General features: G+C 47.8%; 1 protein-coding gene and 2 non-coding genes across 3 annotated transcripts in view; all 3 read right to left on the bottom strand.

Annotated features, from left to right (window-relative positions):
* Positions 1-136: 136 nt before the first annotated feature.
* The window catches only part of LOC144128482 (acyl-CoA synthetase short-chain family member 3, mitochondrial), a 35,458-nt gene continuing 12,094 nt past the window's right edge, over positions 137-23,500 (bottom strand). Inside the window, exons 7-16 of the mRNA XM_077661909.1 lie at positions 22,932-23,042; positions 21,199-21,239; positions 19,378-19,481; positions 16,061-16,156; positions 14,268-14,331; positions 11,180-11,261; positions 10,978-11,100; positions 10,698-10,797; positions 2,542-2,717; positions 137-1,372 (exon numbers count right to left, since the gene is read on the bottom strand). Coding sequence (XP_077518035.1) covers positions 1,277-1,372; positions 2,542-2,717; positions 10,698-10,797; positions 10,978-11,100; positions 11,180-11,261; positions 14,268-14,331; positions 16,061-16,156; positions 19,378-19,481; positions 21,199-21,239; positions 22,932-23,042 — 993 coding nt within the window. The 3' untranslated portion in view covers positions 137-1,276. The remainder of the gene's footprint in view (positions 1,373-2,541; positions 2,718-10,697; positions 10,798-10,977; positions 11,101-11,179; positions 11,262-14,267; positions 14,332-16,060; positions 16,157-19,377; positions 19,482-21,198; positions 21,240-22,931; positions 23,043-23,500) is intronic.
* On the bottom strand, positions 4,169-4,250 carry TRNAS-GCU (transfer RNA serine (anticodon GCU)). Its single transcript has one exon. It is a non-coding gene; the product is annotated as a tRNA-Ser (tRNA).
* On the bottom strand, positions 5,302-5,383 carry TRNAS-GCU (transfer RNA serine (anticodon GCU)). The gene has a single exon. It is a non-coding gene; the product is annotated as a tRNA-Ser (tRNA).

The following is a 23,500-nucleotide window of genomic DNA, read 5'->3' as shown; positions in this document are numbered from 1 at the left end:
GGTTCATTGTGAAAGCATGGATTTAGTTGTGCGTAGGGCTTGTGTGCTCAAAAAATTACGTTCTTTGATGTGCATCTCAGATTGTAGAGCAAGTGTCACTTATTGCAGGTGCTCCAGGCTAATGCGGTTGCTGTGTGTAATCGTGCAAGGACCAATGATGTTGGCAGAGTGGACTTGAACTGCAATTCACATAGGGTGATATTCGAGAACTCCCACTTTCAGGCCTGGTTTATTTGGTTTGCATCATAAATTCATCCTACAAATGACACTGTAGAGTCGGGAACCAGTCTTCTGGGCCCATACTTAAAATTTGTGTACATTATTGACTGCATATAACCAGCTGTACCACTTGCTGCTGGCTCAAAACTTGCGAGAAAACATCTGAAAGACAAACGGCTGTGTTCCACTGTTCATTCATTGTGCACCAGTAGCATTTTCAACGTAATTTTGTTTCTCCAGTCCGTTACGTTAAATCATAGTAGTGAGTTATACAGCGAAGGTGATTGCATCAAGGAACGGGCTAGTGAGCTGTGCTGAGGAAGCAACAACAATGAAAGTTTTGAAACTTGCATTGAATACTTCCAGCCATGCTTCTAAGAAATGTATCTGCGGCTGGGTGCCAGGTGATTTCATTCTATGCGATATGAAGAAAGCAGGTTCTAATTGGGGAAAAGGCTTTCTTCTTGCAAAGGTTACTCTCTCAAAATTTCCAAAAAGTGTGTCCTCAACTGCACACAGTACACTGGTTTGCCTGAAAATTGGGGTCTAGATGGAAATTTTTAACACTTCTAACAACAGGGTAAGATGATATCCAATTAAAGTGAACTGAAGGAATGAGGCCTTTACCAAAGTTCAGTGACTTTCATGCGACTGTGCCACAGGGGTCTAAACAACACTTAATTTTAAAATATCAGTTTGCATGTTTAGTCTGATGCTTTTAGAGTTCAGCCTACATTCCAGGCCCTTGGCATAGTTTGAGTGTACTTAGACAAAACGAAATTTCAGAGAAAGACTTAGTGGGGGGAGCAAGAATTGATGTCATTACCAAGAGGGGAGACACAAGGGTTGTATGTGCCTGTCATACCTTCTCATTTTCAGGAGTTGTCAGTGTCAGAAAAAGATAAATGGCCTTTCTCTGCATGAATTGCCATGCTAAACTCAGTTGCTATTTTTTATCATTGTTCGTACAAAGCCCGTGCCATTGTAATGCGTCATGGTGGTTAAACCACACTTGGCTAGTATTTTATTTGTGCAGTATCTCTGTGATTATGCATTTTTATCGTGGATCAGGGGCATCTTGTGCATATCCAAGCTCTACAAGCGCTGCCTTGACTGCCTTGTACACCATAGGGTCCTCAATAGTCACTGGTATCTGTAAAGAAACATGTTTCATGAGTGGCGCAGGTTCTTTGACAACTAATCCAACTAGCATGCAGGAGTGATGCTAGGATGTATTTTAACTGGGCATAGTGCGCTGTGATATGCAGGATCAGCTACCAAAATATTAGTACATTGGAGTAAATTTCCTTCCTGCATGCTAATGCTAATGTCTTGATACTTTTCTGCTGGCCACTAAGCTTCTGCATAATGCCATTGAAAACCTTAGAATGTATGTCGCATGGAGCAGCAGTGCTATGCCACTTAGATGGCACAATTCAAGTGGAATTGGGCATCACTCATGCACACTTAGTACTGCTACACTTAATGCAACATGTCAACGGTGGCCAATCTGAGCTCCGCATTTTATCTTAAATTGGTGATCCTTCCCACAGATCAAACAGTACAAACATTTAGAGTATGTTGCTATTTGCATCAACGGCTAAATGCATGCATTTGCAGCACCACTTGTCTGGCACTGCTTTGAGAACGGCTGCTAATACATCCCATGCATTGCAATTAATATTCAGCATGACAGTACATGGCTATCAAAGGACCCTGGTAATACAAAAAGCAGACCCTTTACTTTTTGCTGTATTGCACGAAGAACTTGCTGGTCTACTTCTGTGGCTTAGCACATTTTTTAACAGTGCCATAGGTGTATGTGACCAATCTTTCGAAGCTTCTGTTGAGTTTCTCAAGGCAGGCACAGCTCTGCAGTTGAAACCAAAGCCTTGCACCACGTAAGAGTTTGGTTTGGTTTTTGGGAGTTTAACGTCCCAAAGCGACTCGGGCTACGAGGGACACCATGTAAGAGTTAATTTACCTAAAGACCATTGGAGCAACAACGGATGATGCTTTGTCATGTTGCTCTGCAGCTAAGCTTTGCTGCTATAGTTGTGCAGGGTTTATCTCCATCCTGATGCAGTCCTGTATAACAGTGAAATGCACTAGCTATGCACATAAGCTTGTTTTATGTAACTTCACTTGTAGCTTGCACTTTTGAGATTGTTTAAAGCGAAAGGTGAAAGGTGTCAGCAAGCAACAAAGGTCTGCAGAGGAGGAATAATTATCTCGACCGCAATAAACTCGAAGGAATGGAGCACCCCACAGTTCCACTCCACATGGCAAACAGCGGGCCGCATTGGATGCATGAATGCACACCTTGACGGCCTTCCCTCGAGCGAGGTCTGAGATGGTTTTCCTGGGTATCTTGCCTGAGCGCGTTTTCGGCAGTGCAGGCACGCGGTTGCAGAGGCTAAAAGCCGCCACAGGGCCCACGTCATTGCGCACCAGTTCCGTGACCTCCTTCCGAATCTGCTCCAAGGCCTCGGCGTTCTCTGCGGGGAAAGTAAAATAAAGAAGTGCACATGCTGCTTTCAGACTGGCTTAATTCGGGCATGTAAAATATTTAATAAATGCCTTTCGAAACGTGGCTTACATTCGTAAATTTCACTTGCATTTCTATGCTTTCTTTTTTTTTTTGTCGTTTGTGCTAATGAAAAGCAAAAGGAACATTGAACGGGATTCAAAAGAAAGATATGGTGGCCATCCCCTTCGCAGAGGGTGGGCTCGAGGAGTCCTGCAAACCCCTTGACTGTTCAATCAAGGTTTACCAACTAACCCAAGTTGTGTGTTATGAACCCCAGTGGTTGGGCACAAAAAGTGGAAAGGGCAAGATTGGTGACGCCATCTGTAAGATGGCCAGCTGTGACCTCCAGCGGTGAAGGAAGTCGCGGAGTTCAATTTGCAGCTGATCATCTGTGGGGTTTCAAGACTCCTGCCCTGTGTTAAAAGGGATCGGGACCTCTCGCAATGTAAGACTTCATTAATTATTTAGTCAAAGTTGTATTAATTTTTTTGTTTTCTCCACTGTTCGAAGCTATATTTGCATTAATTATTTAGTCAAAGTTGTATTAATTTTTTTGTTTTCTTCACTGTTCGAAGCTATATTTGTTTAACGCAAATAAATTACACATCCTGTGCAGTATAAACTTGTATATGCTAGAAGTGATCGACTGCATTAAAGAATCTGCAGACTGCGTTTCAGTCCCACTTGTCGTCATGAAAAGGGGTCAGTCAATGACTTCTTAGGTTAGCTTAGGTTACTTGGAAGAAAACCTATGAGACTGCCTGCCAACTAGATCAGCCTCAATATGCTTTATATTAATCATGTCCTAGAATTGGATAATTATATCTGTGCGCGAGCAGTTGGAGACCGAAGGGCACCCCTCAGCATTTTTTTATGGGGGGGGGGGGGGGTGGGGGGGTCTTCCCGCCTTCCTCTGTTCCGTCCCTATGCAGCACAGCATGATTACGCGACGTGACCTACCAGTTACCCATGACGCAATGAACGCGTACGGCCACGTGGACACCCGCACGTTTACGGCGCAGAAGTTCGATGTGCGAGAATTTTAGATTATTTCAGGCATCTCGAAACTAATATCACCGTTTAACCAGCCTTATTTTACCTCCTGTAGCAGACTTATGTTGAGTGGACCGAAGGATAACGCTACTGTCCCAAATCTGATGCATTGTCTGACGACGCCACAGTACGGCATAACTTGCTTTAGCTCATTTCCAGATGTTACCATTCCAGATACCACTGAATGCAACAAGGAAAATGTACGCGACATTTTACTGGCGACAGCACGCGAACGGGGTTAAGACGCCACGAGGCGGGTAGACGAGCTGAAACGGGTAAACAGCGGTTCGGTTAAAAAAAACCTTGGCTCCACGTGCGCCTGCACTTTGAAGCAATCGGGGAGACATTTGAAAAAAGAAATCAGTTCGACGAGGATGGGATTCGAACCCACGCGGGCAGAGCCCATTGGATTAGCAGTCCAACGCCTTAACCACTCGGCCACCTCGTCACACAAAGGCAGGTAGCCGTGAGAAGGTAATCCGCGTGACTTCGTCAGCGATGCTAGGCCTAGCCATTCCTAACGGCAGACTTCATTCCAACAACCGTGACGCGCGCTACTCGCCGAACAAATAATGGATGTCTATATCCGCCTTACGAAGGGTGCGACTATACTCTTTTAGCGATAAGTGGCTTGCTTTGGCTTAAATTTCGCATGGAGGTGGCCTGTAATGGTGGGCTAGTTGTTCATCACAACACAATCCGTACCGGCACCTGCCTACATCGTCCGGAAGAATGGAACTGTTAATGATGAGGCACGGCCAAGTGTGTGCTGCTTCAGTGCGCGATGGAAGTCCAACCACAGTAGGCTGTGGGTCTAATAAAGCTAGACAAGTGCCCGCCGTCCACCACTTCTTTCGTGAAGTAGGATGTCTGTGCATGCACGTTAAAGATCCCTAGGTGGTCGAAATTTAACCGGAGACCTCCACTACGGCACCACTTTCTCTATTCTTCCATTCCCACCTTCCTTCCATTACGGCGTGGTTCCGGTGTGTCCACCGATATATGTGATAATTACCGCGCCATTTCCTTTCCTCAAGAGCCAACTACCGCCAAACCTAAGGGTACCGGTGGGCCATGACGCACAGGGCCCCTAAGATCGTTGCCGCAGTAACGTGTTAAAAAACTCACTGCACTCGTTACCTCACCGCTAACGTAAACAATACAGGGGCAAAAGAAAAAAAAAAGGGGGGGGGGGGGGGGGAGGCAACGCAGACAGCGTGTTTTCGCATGGCGCACAGCGTGACTGAGTAGACATGAACTGCGCGTGCGCAGTGACAGGTGCGACCCGAACCAGGCTCCTCGAAGCCACTGATCGCAGTAGTGCACCACCCCATGCTAAACATCTTATTCAAAAGCGATTTTAAAGCTTTTGTCTGCTGCTGTAGCGACTTTCAATATTGCGAACAAAATATTAACTTTACTCCTTGACTATATAATTATGATAAATCTTGGGACGAAAAAAAACGAGAGAGCGCACAGTTGAAAATAAAAGCAATTTGCGACGAGGATGGGATTCGAACCCACGCGGGCAGAGCCCATTGGATTAGCAGTCCAACGCCTTAACCACTCGGCCACCTCGTCAGATGGAAAATGGCGCCTTAAAAGGCCTAGCCTGGGGAGAGACCAAATAGTACGTTGCTGGCGGATCTGAAAAATTGAATTCCTGTGCAAAAAAACGTCCTATTCTTTCATTCCTTTGCTATAAGACTTTGCTTTGTACACACAGTACGTCATAGAAGCGCTAGTGCGCACGGTAGCTGAATCTGTTCATGAAACAGCTGCATGTGGCAAGTTCGAGAAACTCCATCTCCGATATGACCAGCATTTAAACTTGAGCACAGCTGCCTTAAAACAACTCGATGAACACTTCCTCTGCGTACGAGCGGAGCGCCTGCGCGCACGCTCCGGACGGAAATCGAAAAGGGGCATGCATCTCCGTGCTCCCGGGGCTGGCTTGCTGCCCCTCTCGAGCCGACGCAAATAATTTCAAGCCATGCAGGAAAGGGGTTGGGGGGCGCTGAAAGGACAACTTAAACCGCGAGCGCCCGTTCGCAGACATGCACAGATATCTGCGCATGCGCAGACAGGCTTGCTCACTTCTCGATAAAGCATCCTGTGAAATCAAAACCGGCGTGTAGCCTCCCTTTCCTTGCTGGCTCACCACCAGCCACTCTTAGGGCCTTGAGCGCTTTGGCTTGAGCGAACATCACTCGATGGACACTTGCGCCACGCGCCCCGAGACGCCGCGTCGGCCGAAGCCGGTCTGCGCATGCGCACGGCGCGAGACGTGAGCAGTGCGAGCTTCGACGCTCGCGTGCGCGTCGGAAGCGGGGTCCGGCTACCAAGCGAAAGAACCGCGCGGTTCTTCTCGACTCTCTACTTCACAGCCTGAAGTTACTTCAGCTCCCCCAGCCTCTTCACAACTTGAACAGTTGGCGCGAGAGATGGAGTGAGCCAGCACCAGGAACATGGGGATGCATGCCTAACTTTCTGCGGCGGTAAAATTTTAGTTCCGCGAAATGAGAACAAACAATCCGCGAAATTCCGCGGGCGACATCAAATAATGGTTCAAAACGCTTCTCTCTTTATATTTTAAACCAAGGTACGAGTATATATTGTCAATTTTTTTATTTCCCAGGGTTTTCAAGGTACAGTCTTTGTCAAAAATATACAGTCCAAGGGGTTCGCTTCCAAACCGTGTAGCGGGGCGCTCTAGTATATTTGACAGCCTTAAGCATGGGTGGGTTGAGGACTTAAATTCCTGCGGCCTTCGTGAGATTAGGGTCCCCGAGTATGCCAAAGGAGCCGCACAGCAGGGCTCAGGAGCAGACCCTTTGGGCTGTGTACTTTTGACAAAGACTGTACCTGAAGCAACCTTCGCCAGCAGGCTTTGAAAGCCTCCAAGGGAAGCCAGCTTTTTTAATGACATTGGGGCAAAGCGCGCTGCGTGTAAGTGCGAAGGAGATAGTCGTTGAGAAAGAGAAGGCACTCATGAAAGAGTTGAGGGGAGTAGGGGAAGCAAGAAAGGGCCAAACGGACGCGGGACTGGGCAGCTCGAAACACCGAGTGGTGGGTGCACGGCGGTGATGTTGGCTGCTGTTGTGCGGGAGGCTGCGTGCATTGAAGTGTTGCAGGCTTTGGTTCGCTCTATAGCGGCGCGCACCTCTGAAGCATTGCCTCGCAAATAACGTCGACGTATCCGCCGTTTCTGTATATTAACGTGCTGTATGCATTTCTTTGGAGGCCCGTGCGCCTGTGGTTGAGAATGCATTGCAACTGTAATAATACTTATTCTAAAATTCTCCTGGGTTCTCAAATTTCCATCTCGCGTTATATTCGTATATAAATAAGGTAAGATAGCCATTTTTTTCATCATACTGCCTATATCTATATGTCTAAAACAGCAGTAGCATAAAATGAGAATGTGACTGCTAACGCACAATTCGGCCTTTTTTTTTTTTGCGGAATCCCGGGAAACTAGGGGCCTTATGCATGCCCTTTTCGACGCTTGGCGCGGGGTGGCGCTGAACGCACAGGCGTCGAAAAGGGGGCACGGCCGCTCGATCGCGGCGCTGGCATCGAAGCAGCCTAGCTTGATCACCCATAGATCAAACGGCCGTGAAAGGGGCATTCACCTCGACGTGCCTCCCCAGGGACCCCGAAACAAAAAGGGGGGGGGGGGGGGGGCGGTCGCTCTCCCCACAGTCTCCAGTTGCTGGAACTTGGATCAGATTGCTGAAAATTGACACACTTCCGTTCTAGGACTCTCTTAAATGCAAAGCACAGTGGGGCTGAGCTACTTCGCTTCGTAGCCAGATGTAAAGCATTTCGTATATGAGTAACCTAAACTAGTCATGTCCCAACAGAAATCGATTGTCTGACCCCTGTACATGGTCATAAATAGCAGAATTCAAACAAACTATGCACAAAACTTCTTTATTGCAGCTGATCACTCCTCGTGCTTAAAGCTTCTCATTTCACTTCGTTTTATATTGCTGTGAATATTTGCACCGTTTGTTCGTTCGCACTCAAAACCGCCGGCACGCGGCTTTATCGTTTTGTTTTGTAATGCCAGATGCGACCAGACTTATCTCCATTGATCGTGGCCACATGCAAATACTTTCACATTTTTGCAGATTGTTGTTAATTTTGGTTCCTTATCTCGAAGGTTCCTTGCCAGCTTTCAATTGAGCGCGGCCAAGTACTGCAGGCATTCAGTTCGACGACCGCCGAGCACGCTTGTGGCTATCGCCGCCGCCGAGTCATTCAGTTCTTAGTGGGTGCGAGCCAGCCCTTTAAACAATTCCTTTTGGAAGTTTTTTTTTTGTTGTTGTCTTCCTGACTGCTGGAGTGATCGTCACCGCAACGTGACAGTTTACATCAACCTTTGAACTTTGAAAAATAAAAAATAATAAAAATATAAAATTTATGTAAATGAGCATTAAATAAATAACAAAATAAGATCGAAGCCTTGCCCCCTCACGCAAAAAAAAAAGTTCCGGGGTCCCTGCCTCTCCCCACATCTCGCGCCGACTGAGCAAAAGGGAAGTTGAAGGGGAGAGCCGGGCGGTCCTCCCATTGTTAGCCGCCGCGGTGGCTCAGTGGTTATGACGCTCGGCTACTGGCCCGAAAGAACCGAGGGCCGCGGCGGTCGAATTTCGATGGAGGCGAAATCCTAGAGGACCCGAGCCCTCCACCACGGCGTCCCTCATCGCCTGGGTCGCTTTGGGACGTTAAACCCCCATAAATCAAATCAAATCCTCCCATTGTTGTCCGCTTCATGCACAGATATGTTCCACGCTCGCGTCTCCTCGCGCTCTAGCTGCTTTTTTTCTTTTACAGCCAGAGCTGTTACTGCTACGCCGGCCCCACTACAGCGTGGTTCCGGTCTACGATCACGTGGCCCTCATCTCGTGCAACCTTCGTCGTCATCGGGCGGGACGCATCGGCGCGAGAAGGGGAGCGAGCCGGCGCCAGGCACATATGGAGACTCGCGCCCCTTTTCGACAGGCCTCCAGTTACTCTATAGTCGGATACAACTCAAGAACGAAGCGGCTTTTCCCCGTCAAAGGACCCCCTTCCAGACAATGGCGTCGGCCGATTCTCAATGAGCCTGTTGGCGTGACAATGCAAGGAGCGGTGTGATAATGCACGGAGGGGACAATCCCTGACCATGGAAGGTTGTACGACTATAGCGACCTCTAGCGGTAGCTGCACGACGCGCGGCCAGTTGCAAGATGGAGGTCGTGTCACTCGTAACAGTTATCCGGAAAGGTGATGCAGTATACATGCAACATTGCAATTCCATACTTCAAGCTTCCTCAACAACCCTCGCGCAGGCTTGCGAACGCTTTCTTCATGGTAGCGTACGTGCATATGGGCGTATCTCTGTTTAGCGCCACGTGAACACCGTATACTTTAGGGACCTTCGTAATCGGTCGGGCAAAACCCGTTTTGGAGTGCAGCTTTTAGGCGTCCGTTCGTGGATTCCTCTTCGTCGTTGGCGTAACACGCCATCTGACAACCATAGCACGCCACCTGTCAGCAGTGGCAGGTGGCGTGGGAAGAACTGCGCTCGAATTTCGCATTACCGACTATACGGTTATCGTCTGTCCATTTTTATGCGAAGCATAATAGAAACACTATAGTTAGCTCAACCATAGCCCAGCCTGGCGCGGCCGCGACCACCAAGGCTAACTCCCGCTCCTCCCGCTAGGGGCGCTGCAGCCGAGCACGTGGTACCTGTATATAAAGATACAGATAAGATACAGATACCTGTATATAAAGAATGTTGACACGAAATGGAGAAAGCGAACTAGAAAATTGACAAGCAAATATCTGGACAGCAGTAAGGGGGCAAATCAGCAATTATCGGTTAAGAAAAAGGTTAAAGGAACAGAGAGAGCTTTGTGGAAAACAGGGATGCTGAGGAAATCGGCACTAGAAACATACCGGACCTTTAAACAGGAAATTGTCAAAGAAAATATCTATGATAATTGTAGGGGAAGTTCTTTGTTGTTTGAGGCCAGGACTGGAGTTTTGCGGACTAAGAAGTATAGAGTCAGGTACCAGGGGATAGACACTTTGTGCATTGCATGCGGAGAGGAGGAGGAAACGGCTGAACACTTGATACTTTTCTGTAAAGGGCTTCACCCTACAGTGGAAGGCAGCGGGGATGACTTACCCAAGGCATTGGGGTTTAGGGATAGTGAAGGGAAAGTGGATTTTAAGAGGTTAGAAGTAACCAAGCGAAGGTTATCTGATTGGTGGCTAAAAGCAAGACAGGAGTAAAATTTCACAAGACATGGCTAGGTGGCTTGAGCCACCGCCCGATGTAAAGGGTTCAGCCGTATCCATCCATCCATCCATCCATCCATCGTCTGACGTCACGACAGCTGAGGAGAGACGGGGCTCAACTCGTGCGGTCGCCGCGCGGCCGCGACCACCAAGGCTAACTCCCGCTCCTCCCGCTAGGGGCGCTGCAGCCGGCCACGTGGTCTGACGTCACACCAGCTGAGGAGAGACGGGGCTCAACTCGCGCGGCCGCGACCACCAAGGCTAACTCCCGCTAGGGGGCGATTGTCGTCGCGGCATTGTATAAAAGAGCCCCGCTCCTCACGCCGAGGCAGTCATACAGCATTACCAAGCATAAACCAAGTGTATCCAAGCATTACCAAGTATAACCAAGTGTCACCAGGCTACACCCTTTCACAAATCTATTATGCTTCGCATCCTAGGCTTAACCTTAGCTAAGCCAGGCCATTTTTTACCCCATTCTTGCACCCTGAAGAAATTTCTTAAAAATAGGGTCATACCGAATTTCTACCCGAGCATTTGCCTTCTAGGTAATGTCCGATGCACAGGAGGGACAAACGCACTGCACGGAGTACATTACCGTTTTTGAGAACGAAGAGGGCGAGTGGGACTTCCCCCTTGATCGGATCTGGTACGCCGATGACTGCACACTCCGCTATGCCATCGTGCTTCATGATGGCCTTCGTGTCAAGAAACGTCCGTCCGGGTCATGCATGAAAGACGCAAAAACACACTCACAGTCGCTCTACATTGGTACCTAGAAGCATTACATACATCAGAACAAGTGGTGTTATGGGAGCTCGTAGGTTCCTCTACAGCATCCCCTCTCTTTACTATTAATTTCACACGCATAATCATACCTCTTCAATCTGTGATGTGGACAGGCGATGGCCAGCAACGTTGATGACGTCATCGGTTCTCGAGAATATGCTGACGTAACCATTCTTGTGCAACATGCCGGTGTCCATGGTGTCGTAGTAACCCTGTCAGAGAGGCGCGCTGCGTTCAGACTCGAATATCTTTTACGCTGCGAAAACAGCTGCGTCATGCAAGGTGCCTCACCGGGTATTTCTCGAAGTACTTGACAATGAAAACGTCATCCGCTCTGAACAACGTTGAGAGGGCTCCTGGCGGCATCGGCAATCTGCACAGACGCCGACACATACATAATGAACGTGTTCATCAAGTGAGAACTCTCATCTTTTCAAACAAAACCGCCCGAAAGATTTTTGTACGTTAGGGATCGCTGAGTTTTCCTATTTCCGAAGAGAAGAAACTTGACAGGCATCTGAAAATATTGTTCAGCTGCTGCTTTGAGTTTATCGCCACCCTGAAGTTTCTATTACGGAAGGTTCTGCTTCAAATACCGGTAAACCCACCAGGGGCAATGCCCTCGGAAGCTGGGTATTTGGTGCCTTCTAGACCACATTAGCATGCAAAGTACAAGCTTGCGGGATGACGACACGGACGAACAAGGAATACATGCGACATGTAGTACACTGCCTTGTGAAACGCGTGACATGTGGGCTGGGATATTGTCCACAAGCAGCAAATGATTGTCAGTGTTCCTTGATAGCATCGCCCGGCTGAAAAAATCAGGGCTCCGCTGTCATTGCCACTGTCATACGCTACTGCCATCGCAGTTGGCAATAAAACAGCACAACACCACCCTCTTCCGAAATAAATTTCCATGACCTTGCTTGCGGGTACTGTCAAAATTTGACCATTCGTATGCCCTCTTGTTTCTTAATCCATGGTTTCATCTCGTCGACATCCTCCATGGCTAAAATTTTATGCTAACATTCCACTCTATTTTTCTTCGTTTTGTGCGTCAACATTTCGGGCACAAAACGTGAACATACCCAAGGATAGTTTGTATAGGCACCGCAAGTGCCCATGTTTCGCAGTAACATGAAAACCGCCACACGTCTATTTTTCACAGGATATATGCCTGCCACATTGAGGAACGATGTTTCAGAGGTTTCTACTGGCCGACAGGCTTGTATGTTAGCTTCCGAGAACTTCCAGCATTCTCAAAAAGTCGATCGGTTTCTGAACACGACGGCCTATTTTTCCTCTACATATTCCTAACGCTCGCATGCATGCTTATTCCGTGAGGTGCTGGGTTCGATCCCCAGCGCCGCTTGGTACCTGCTCCGGCCAGATGCTTGACTTTTCTGGTATAAAATGCCTAGGACAAGGGTATTGGGCTAAACCGTTGCATTTTTGCAAGCAGTTTCGTTGTCTTATCTATCGTCAAAAATTCGTACACACGGCATGGCGCTCGAGCTGTCCTTCACCTCAGCATTCGCTACCTAGCGACCTCTAGCGCTCGCTGTGCGACGCGCGACCGGTTGGGAGAAGGCCGCACCACTCGTAATTGTTTCCTGAGAAAGATGACGCAATATACGCGCAACATTTCAATATTTGCGACAGGAGTCAATAGCGCCTACAAATACAAACACAGCGGAAGAACGGCGCAGGACAAGCGCCAACTTCATCGAACTTTATTCGCTGAGAAGCCGGCTAATGTAAAGAAACCTGAGGTATGTGCTGAAGCAGGACCAGACACAATCAACCAAACCGTTCAAGATACGACACTGCAGTCTTAAAAAGGGTAACAGAAGTATGGCTAACGCGATCTTTTCCTTTCTTTCTTACGTGCAAAGCTTCCAAAAGCTTCCAAAATATCCCGTGCCTTAGTACCATTGCTCTTGCCCAGAATCTATCTCACGAAACCGTGATTCACACTTTGTGCAATGCAATCATTTTTCCCGTGGCGAATGTTCTGCCGCTCGGTGACACGCACTGCAATCTGCACAATGTTGTGAAAAATGCGCGGCTCCTAATTCTTTTAGCGATTACACGTGTTCAGCTGCCAGGTCATTCACGCATCGCCCCGTTTGGCCCACATATGCCTTTCCGCAGGTCACATATGCGATCCCGAAAGCCACGTATGCCTGTGCGGTAAGGCGGTAGCAGTGGCGCCATAACTTTCCATGACGTCATCCTAGGTTGCGTGAGCGAGCACAAGGTGGATGACGCATACAAACTCCGCGTTCGTTGACGTCATGGAACGCTACTGCGCGATCGCGTCGGCTTCGCGCCATACATGGACCAGGCAAAATGGGCAATGCCTTGGCGTGTCTTAAATACACTACTGTGTCGAATACAAGCGACAAAAGAAGTAGAATGGTGCGGTGGGAACAAGACGGTGGTGGCAGTGGTGGAAGTCGTTCAGCAGAAGTTAAAAATGACTAAAAGAAGTTGTTTGCAATGGCCAACATAAGGTGTTTGCAGCGGTTTGAAAAATAGTCTAGCAATCGTTAGTTAGTGTGGTCAATTGTTTGCTAGCGCATTCAAACCGTGCTCTTCCACAGCATTACACGTCATTTTTTTTTTCTGCATTGAATTTCTAACTTTCGCCGCGGTGGCTCAGTGGTTACAGCGCTCGACTGACGACTCGAAAGACGCGGGTTCGATCCCGGCCGCGGCGGTCGAATTTCGATGGAGGCGAAATTATAGAGGCCGGTTTACTGTGCGACGTCAATGTCAGTGCACGTTAAAGAACCCCAGGTGTTCGAACTTTCCGGAGCCGTCCACAACGGTGTCCCTCAGCCTGAGTCGCCTTGGGATGTTAAACCCCCCATAAACCCAATCAAACCAAACCAAACGAATTTCTTACTACCCGTAATACTAAAGGGACTTTTCACTCTTTGTTCATATATTCCGACTGACATGCAGAGAGACTACATCACTGAAAAAGCCGGTCGAATACCATGGGTTTCAACGGTGCACGGAGCTGCCTAATTTTGCACAGTGTCTTCCTCGGCTCATCGACAACTGACGTGACACTATATGCACTTCTACTACCGCAGGTGTTGTGAACCTCGATTAGAGAATGCTCCAAGTTCGCTGCACTGAAGAGCAAGGCCGTCCACTGAATTCAAATTCAGCTGCAGGCGATTGATTCCAGCAGCCCCGATGCATTTTGGAGCACTGTTAAACTGAAGGCGCTTGTATCTTCATGTAGCAGGAAGGACAGTGGTTATATGTACGTAGTTGAAACGTTTATAGTGTTACTGCCCTCATTTGACCACATGGCTATTGCTTCGGCACGCGAAACAGCCTGCTTGACAAACAGGCTCACCTTATGGCCACGTTTCCCAACTGGTTGGGAGCCGCTTCAAGGCCATCCTCCAGCAAGACCTTCACTGCAGCAGCAAAAGAGAGACATTTAACCAATAGTAGAATTTATTTTATTGAAGTACTGACTGTTGCGTCGATCAGAGAAAATAGAAAAAAAAATTCTCCGGGCCAAACCGCCGGCTTCTTCGGGCTCTAATTTTGGGCAGAGGTGGCATTTGTTCGTCAGTTTTGTTTTATATTATTTTCAGGTGCGGCACTTGCCCGATTCGGTCAGAATTAATCGAAAATATATACAGTCAGTGGTGACGGCGGGCCAAAACAGCAAGCTTTCACAGCAGTGGTACCAGTAGCGCCATCTGCGCCCACCGGAGGAACGAGCGCTTTGCTGTTAGCTACCCTCAGCGTTGGCTACTGTTGAGGCTGCGGTGTAGCTGAATGCGGAGAAAGCGGTTGTGTGGTTGGTTTTAAAGTGCTTTCTCGACTGAAAGCCTTCACACCCACCCGCCCCATACCCTCAAAAAACATCCCTTGCACCCGGCAAGCTGGCTTCTCCTGACTATGTCTGTAAATGAGGGAAAGCCTAAAGGGGTATTCGCGGTAGAGAGTTGAAACTTGGTTTTTGTGGAAAGGAAATGACGCAGTAACTGTCTCGCATCTCGGTGGACACCTGAGTCGCGCTATAAGGGAAGTTAGAGAGTGAGAGAAGAAATGAAGAAAGGAATGCCGTAGCGGAGGGCTGCGGAATAATTTCGACCACTTGGGGATCCTTAACGCGCACTGACATCGCACAGCACACGGGCGCCTTTTTGCCTTTCGCCTCCATCGAAACGCGGCCGCCGTGGTCGGGTTCGAATCCGGGTACTCCGGATCAGTAGACGAGTGACTTAACTACTCGACTGCTCTATCAAAATTTGGCGCATAAAACATTGTTCGCGCGCGACTGCCCCCCCTCCCTGCACCTTACGTTTCTCCCATGCATTTCTCCGCAGCCTCCCTCCACGGTAGAGTGCTCATTCGTCCGAAGGGAGCGCGATGGTGTTACCGGCCTCATTGCTGATTGCTGCGAAAGCTTGCTGTTTTGTTTCGCCGTTGCGGCAGACGATGGAGATTTTCGATTAATTTTGACCGAGTCAGGCAAGTAATCCACAAAAATGTAATATAAAACAAAACTAACCACCAAATGTCACCAATGCGCGAAATTTGAGCCCGAAGAAGCGGGCGATTAGGCCAAGAGAGTTTTTTTTTCGATTTTCTCTGATCGACGCAACAGTCGATATGCGGGGACCTCTCTAGCCCCCCCCCCCCCCCTCCCCTCTTTTCCTTGTCCCGGACAATGAACCACAATACTGTATAAACTTAAATCCCAGGTGCTATAGAGGGGTCTAGTTTGAATTCCGAGCCTCCCCTGCATCTGGTGCGATTCCCTCATCTAGCGACACGGCAGCGCTCTCCATAATGCTCGTGCAGAGCTTCCGCGTGGCCATACCACGCCGGCCCGTGGGCATGCCGTCATGCAGTCACTCGTCACTGCCGCAGAGGATGGGAGTTAAGGCACTAGCTTAAATTCGCACCATCTTTGATGGTCGTCGCGTAGTTTTTTTTTTCTTCTGTTCTCAACATTTTCTGAAGTCCTCAAGATGCTAATAATAGTACCTTCCTTCTTTTTTTGTTAAAAACGGCGTGGTATTGGCCCAGTGACTGTGGTGCGCTCAGGCCGGCCGCTTTAATAATATCCCCAAAGTCTGATGAATGCGCATTAATGCGAGTACGAGAGCCAGTAGCTCGTTGCCTCACCGTTCCACCCAGGAACCGGCAGGCCGGTCGCTTCTTCTGGAACCTGCGTAGTGTTGCCCAGGCCAATGCACGTGGACGTCACTGGAGAACCGGTCTCTAAGAGGGGAAGAAAAAAGAAAAAAAAGTGTTTTAACGTAGCTAAATCGAGTAGGCGTGCGAAATATTATGTTTAAGCAGAATTGACATCTGAGCTAGTTGGTTTTTCATTTTCAAAAATTATAAAGCGCACTTAGGACAACAGACAAGAGAGACCAAACCACACAAGCGCTTGTGTGGTTTGGTCTCTCTTGTCTGTTGTCCTAAGTGCGCTTTATAATTTTTGAAAATGAGAAACCAACTAGCTCAGATGTCAATTCTGCTTCAGTTCATTTCTAGTACCTTGAGCTCCTCTGTAAGTGTAAAAAAGCGCTTGTGTGGTTTGGTCTCTCTTGTCTGTTGTCCTAAGTGCGCTTTATAATTTTTGAAAATGAAAAACCAACTAGCTCAGATGTCAATTCTGCTTCAGTTCATTTCTAGTACCTTGAGCTCCTCTGTAAGTGTAAAAAAGCGCTTGTGTGGTTTGGTCTCTCTTGTCTGTTGTCCTAAGTGCGCTTTATAATTTTTGAAAATGAAAAACCAACTAGCTCAGATGTCAATTCTGCTTCAGTTCATTTCTAGTACCTTGAGCTCCTCTGTAAGTGTAAAAAAGCGCTTGTGTGGTTTGGTCTCTCTTGTCTGTTGTCCTAAGTGCGCTTTATAATTTTTGAAAATGAAAAACCAACTAGCTCAGATGTCAATTCTGCTTCAGTTCATTTCTAGTACCTTGAGCTCCTCTGTAAGTGTAAAAAAGCGCTTGTGTGGTTTGGTCTCTCTTGTCTGTTGTCCTAAGTGCGCTTTATAATTTTTGAAAATGAAAAACCAACTAGCTCAGATGTCAATTCTGCTTCAGTTCATTTCTAGTACCTTGAGCTCCTCTGTAAGTGTAAAAAAGCGCTTGTGTGGTTTGGTCTCTCTTGTCTGTTGTCCTAAGTGCGCTTTATAATTTTTGAAAATGAAAAACCAACTAGCTCAGATGTCAATTCTGCTTCAGTTCATTTCTAGTACCTTGAGCTCCTCTGTAAGTGTAAAAAAGCGCTTGTGTGGTTTGGTCTCTCTTGTCTGTTGTCCTAAGTGCGCTTTATAATTTTTGAAAATGAAAAACCAACTAGCTCAGATGTCAATTCTGCTTCAGTTCATTTCTAGTACCTTGAGCTCCTCTGTAAGTGTAAAAAAGCGCTTGTGTGGTTTGGTCTCTCTTGTCTGTTGTCCTAAGTGCGCTTTATAATTTTTGAAAATGAAAAACCAACTAGCTCAGATGTCAATTCTGCTTCAGTTCATTTCTAGTACCTTGAGCTCCTCTGTAAGTGTAAAAAAGCGCTTGTGTGGTTTGGTCTCTCTTGTCTGTTGTCCTAAGTGCGCTTTATAATTTTTGAAAATGAAAAACCAACTAGCTCAGATGTCAATTCTGCTTCAGTTCATTTCTAGTACCTTGAGCTCCTCTGTAAGTGTAAAAAAGCGCTTGTGTGGTTTGGTCTCTCTTGTCTGTTGTCCTAAGTGCGCTTTATAATTTTTGAAAATGAAAAACCAACTAGCTCAGATGTCAATTCTGCTTCAGTTCATTTCTAGTACCTTGAGCTCCTCTGTAAGTGTAAAGCGCTTGTGTGGTTTGGTCTCTCTTGTCTGTTGTCCTAAGTGCGCTTTATAATTTTTGAAGATTATGTTTAGCCTAGCTTGCTCATGGTTTTGCTTTGCTGGGTCGTCGGCACGTCTGGCGACGATATTTGACTCGGGTTAAACTGATCGAGCTGATCTGTTCGCATCGCAGATGGAAGTTAATAAAGAAGACGATGTGCAATGCACAGCGCGAGAGTGCGTTGCACTTTAACACGAGACGTGATCGTCTGCGGCGATAGCATAGTGCTCTCGTGCAGTGGCCAGCGAAGCGTCTGGAAGAATAAGGACAAGAGAAGTAGCCTATATCGAATACAGATAAGCTTCTACAGGAGCGGCGGTGCTCGAATACACACATATGTCCGTATACTGTAGTTTTCTCAGAATAGTTATATTTTGTATGCTATTGCTACCCCACAATACTCTCTATAGGTGAAACTCTAATGGAGGCCCCATGGATGTCGAAGGGACCTTTTTTTCATGTTTGCTGTTTATATACCTATGACGTTGCAAGTCCATGCGTGGTGGTCAGGTTTTCAGTTTCAGTTCACGGAAGAGTGACCTATGAAGAAAATGCTGCGCAGAACGACACGGGACACACACTGAACAGAAGAAGCAATCAGACATACGCAGACTAATCACAAAAATTTGTTTGGCATTGAACGATATACAAACAGAACAGAAAAAAAGGCACGCGCATCGCACAGAAAACTAACGGACGAAAAACGCACAGGTCAAAATAAACATTCCAAAATTTACACTTCGTTCTCACACAGGGCTATAAAAGGAAGTCTAATACATAAGCTATTTTCTTCTGCAAAAAAAAAGAAGGAGTCGCTTGGCTCAAGTTCTCGCTATGATCGCAGATGTTCGCGAATGATCGCGACGACATGCGTGTATTCCACAGTACTAAATACTGGTTTCGACACAATGCAGGTCATGTATGCTGACAGCCGCGGACATTCCGTACACATCCAATGCCAGGGTGGAGGTCAGTAAACTCGCCTCCAAGTTTTTTTGGCTCTGTTGTGGGAGCGTTCTAGCCCGAAATAAAAATTTCGAGTCCCACGAAACCCTTTTTGCCGGTCTCCCCGCTGCTTCCCCGTATCCTATGTCGTATAGCTGCAGTGTGAATGTCACCTTTCTTTCACTTGTTTCTCGTTGTTTTTCCTTGTTTTCCCGTGGAATTTTGCTGTCCCTTTGATCGGTGCATGCGGGGTGTATAGCATGATTTTTTGGCATTAAACAAAAGGATAAAAAACTGTGGTCTTCAACACAGTATAATCTCTCTATCTGCCTGTATGTTGTATTACAGAAACGACCGGAAAACTAGACAGGCGGAATTAGTCTCTCAAATAAGTTTGGACTGGGAAACAAGCGTGCAGCTCTTCCGCGCGTTTTTGACCAAAAAGAGCCGAGAATCGGCACACGGGACGATTTTCCAGAGATGCAGTTTACTACAGGTAGTATATCCGTGTTCGACCCCGATGCGTCCTCAGTCACAGGACGCGCGTGTTATACCAACATGCTACTGCTGTGGTGCGAGGTTCCGAGTATGGTATCGTCCGCAACCTGTGCGCTTAACACGTCGCCCACACCAGGTGACGGCATGTGGGTTCCTCACTCACCGGTCTGCCACCAGTTGTCGAGCGCGGGCACCCCGAAAGCCTTCTGGGCCCAATGCAGCGTCTCCTGGTCGCACCGCTCGCCGGCCAAAAAGAGGTGCCGCAGTCTGCGTTGGGGCGGACAGTCACGCAATCACAGAGCAGCTCGCCTATTGGCGGAGCATTCTGAGTGTGCAAGCGTGCACTCTCTTTCTGCAGTCTGTCCTTTAATATCTGCCCCTCTGCATGGCCTATACTGTCTCAATCATTTTATTTCCCAGACACAAAGCTTCAGCCACAAAACGTCCCTCACCTCCATTTTGAAGATTCTTGTAGGCTTATAATTACGTAGCCGTCCCATGGAGTCTGTATGGGAGGACTGCTTAGTAAACTGCTCTTGTTACGCCGAGTACTAATAAGCGGTATCTAGCGTTTATAGGATAACGATAAATCACTTCTGGCAACCCTAAACTTTTTGGGCGTGTCATGAAAGAGCTGGCACAACGTTTTTCAGGCGCGAGCTTAAAATCTGCACCGAGTTCCAAGTTGCAGTCACCGAGTGCTTCGTGAAGACAATACGTCGGCCCCGCTGCGAACCTACCGGTGAACGGGTCCCCTTGTCGGGTGAGGGAAATGAAGGTGACGAACTCGACTGTGCTGACTGCTAAGAAAGAGCTATTCGAACTAACGTGGAACGGAAACCCGTGCTCGGAGGTTTAATTTCCTTGGAAAAGGACCCATCGCCGCCTTGGGTATGCGCAGTCCGTTTGCGAAGGGTTCGGACGTAGAACACATCAGTGTCCTCGCAAAGGTTAACTCTCTTCCAGGCGTGCAAAAACTCGCGCTGGCTTCGATACAAACACCGCGGAACAAGTTGCGCACATCAAAACCGTATAGACTGCATTCTAATGCGGCTCGACTCAGCACACGCGAGCACGGCGACCTATATGCAAGATGTGCCATCTTTTCCCAGCACCGCTAACCGGCAGAGTTCAGGACATGAGGACCGGATTTCACGTTCCTTTTGGCTTATTAAGTAATTCTAACAGCATCAACTAACAGTGACAAAGTGGGACCGCATGCCCGTTGCTCGCTTACACGCATGACGGAAGTGAGCTGCAGACGGGGGGTATGCGGTAGCACACACATTTTCTTTTCTTCGAATCTCCGATCATTTCGCGAACGCTGGGTGCACGTCGCCTGCCGAACGACTGCTGCACACTTCCGTTTTAGAGGCTTCTTGCGCTTACCTTAAAGGGACTCTGAAACACCTTCCGAGGAAAGTACATCAGCTGACTCAGTCACTGCACGCATTGTGTTGTCAACACCTGAGCCCAATGATACACTTATACGCGCAGCAGAGAAGCCACAATCGCGTGCGAAGGTTAATTGAGCCTTTTCCGGCGACTTTTTCATGCTAGCACCATCCTCCGTTGCACCGCGCCTTCGTATACCAGTTCAGATATAGATATTGGTTACATTCAGACAGCTACCATGGTCGCGGTCAGTATAAGCGGTGTAGCTGCGGTTGGTCAGGAAGCTCCGCCCCCGGCGATGGGGCCGGCGGAGGAGCTCCGACCTTTCAGCGTGCAAAAAGTGACAGGAGGAGAGGTAAAGGCGCGAAGCCTTTGAAACTAAAATTGTAGCTGCAGGTAACTCAGCTTCTACAAAGCGCACCAAAAAGTTCTTCCTGGAGAATGTTTGTGAAGCGGCGTCCTTAAACATTAAGGCATACCGCAAATTTATTAGAGCCCCTTTCAGAGCCCCTTTAACGCAGGTTTATTACTCAGCGTTTCAAAGACTGAATAAAAGAAACGCATGCAAGGTTGATAATGTGGTCCGTACTTTTTTCCAGGAAACTTCTTCCCCATCTGTCCTTCAGGATCCTGTGCGGACGAAACCAAACGCAAGATTAGCTTTAGAAGCAACTGCTGGCAGCGGTCAGATGGAGAGCCCTAGCTGACGCCAGTATTCTTTGGTATCCTTCGATTTGTTGAGCGATTCGCAAGAGCGCATGGTCAGTGGTCGCATAGATGGAAAATATGCCGCTATTCCGATGCTGTACAACAATATCTTGTATTCCACTGCGTCTCGCAAAAAGCGCGCGTCGGTAATTTTGGAGACAGTCAAGTTTTGAAAATTTTGCACTAAGCACTGGTAATTCAAGGCACTGATCAGTTTAGGGGAAATAATACTTATGACCTTTAAAAATATATGCTTATCCATGTAGTTTCTTTTTTGCTGACTGTGATCTTCCGCTCACAAGATTACAGACGATATTACCGTTAGTAAAGAGCAGCGTGCGAGTGAGCTAAAGCTCAATGTTCCAAATAATTTCTGCTGCGAAATAAATGCTGCTATATTGTAGTACAGTCGTCCACACGCCTGTATGGAGCACACATACGGCGCACCAGGGAGTATGTGCATCTATACTTGCGTCATTTAAGTGTGGCCTGTAGGACTCGAGACAAGACTTTATCCTGCGTGCGCATTCCCATTGATTCTTTATAGTGCCTCACATCTTTAAAAGCTGTATCCGTCCCGCCAAGTAGAGTCAGTCGCCATAAACGTACAACAGAGCGCATCGTTCGAGTGCTGTAGACAGTTCTGTGGATGCCTTTATACATGCATGAGCCGGACACGCCATTGCTTTGTCAGTTTCGTGAGGACAATAACTGTGATGGACCTTTTTTGCCCTTGTTTTTCTTTCGTATTTATTAATCCATTTAATTTTATTGGGCTGTTTATTTATCTTTACCCTTATAGGCTCACCCGCCGCGGTGGCTCAGTGGTTAGGGCGCTCGACTACTGATACGGAGTTCCCGGGTTCGAACCCGACCGCGGCGGCTGCGTTTTTATGGAGGAAAAACGCTAAGGCGCCCGTGTGCTGTGCGATGTCAGTGCACGTTAAAGATCCCCAGGTGGTCGAAATTATTCCGGAGCCCTCCACTACGGCACCTCCTTCTTCCTTTCTTCTTTCACTCCCTCCCTTATCTCTTTCCTAACGGCGCGGTTCAGGTGTCCAACGATATATGAGACAGATACTGCGCCATTTCCTTTCCCCCAAAAAACAATTATTATTATTATACCCTTATAGTCACATGGATGCAGCCCCGTTCAAAACTCTACAGGCCACAAGGCTTCCTTTTGAGTCCTGCAGTGGGCCACTTGTGGCAAGCCTGCAGGAGCTTGAAATGACCAGAGGAATGAGGACTCCAGACTCTACTAGACTCTACATACCCTTCTGAGGTTTGTGGCTTCACATGTGCCGTAAATGCCCAACTAGACGGCTCACAAGCGAAAGAGAGTAACATAATATATACTCAATGTTTGTCTGCTTCAACCCAACAAAGACACCGACGCAAACACGTGATTTCTTTTTCCTTCTTTACCGAATCGCTCGCACTTTACTGCGCGCTTCGACAGGCCAACCTCGTTTCGAATCCCCTTTTCTCTGGCATCGACGACGCGTCGCTTTGCGCACGACCACGCATTGTGAGAAAGCATGCAGCACTCGAGGTTTTGCGCTGTGACCTACACTGCAGCAGCAACAGCCGTGCCACCGGAGCTGCACTCACCTCCTTGCGTATGACCCTTATGGCCGTGGGCGCGGTGAACATGGCGCAGACACCGTGGTCGCTCACCACCCGGAAGAAGCTGCTCGCGTCCGGGGTCCCCACGGGCTTGCCCTGCGATCATCACCGCGAGACGGTCTCATTTCACTGCAGATGCGCACCGCGCAATCATGAAATGCTCCCCTTCTGCACAACCTTTCAGTTGGCGCTTGTCTGCGCATTGGATTCTCGCTGCAGTGCCCATCTCTTGATTGTATAATGAGAACACAAAAAAAAACAATACATCCTGTGTGCACTACGTAACTTTCTGCTGCGCTATTCAATAGGAAAAGAAATCAGTGCATGCAAAATATATACTGCAACATGCTTTTAGCACAATAGCACAATTCTCTTCCACTCTGTCCGCGTCGTTGCGCTGTTTTCCACCAATATGCTTTTAGGTTATGCGAGTGAAAAGTACTCGGACTAATGTGAGGCAAGTAAGGAGTTAAATATAAATAGTCCCACAGCGCTGTCCTGATTTAAAACTCTCTCGTCCTCTTTTTGCGCTACTGCCATCACGGTGAGATTTA

The sequence above is a fragment of the Amblyomma americanum genome, chromosome 4 (assembly GCF_052857255.1).
Source record: "Amblyomma americanum isolate KBUSLIRL-KWMA chromosome 4, ASM5285725v1, whole genome shotgun sequence".
Lineage (NCBI taxonomy): Eukaryota > Metazoa > Arthropoda > Arachnida > Ixodida > Ixodidae > Amblyomma > Amblyomma americanum.
This window is presented reverse-complemented; position numbering and strand designations above follow the sequence as displayed.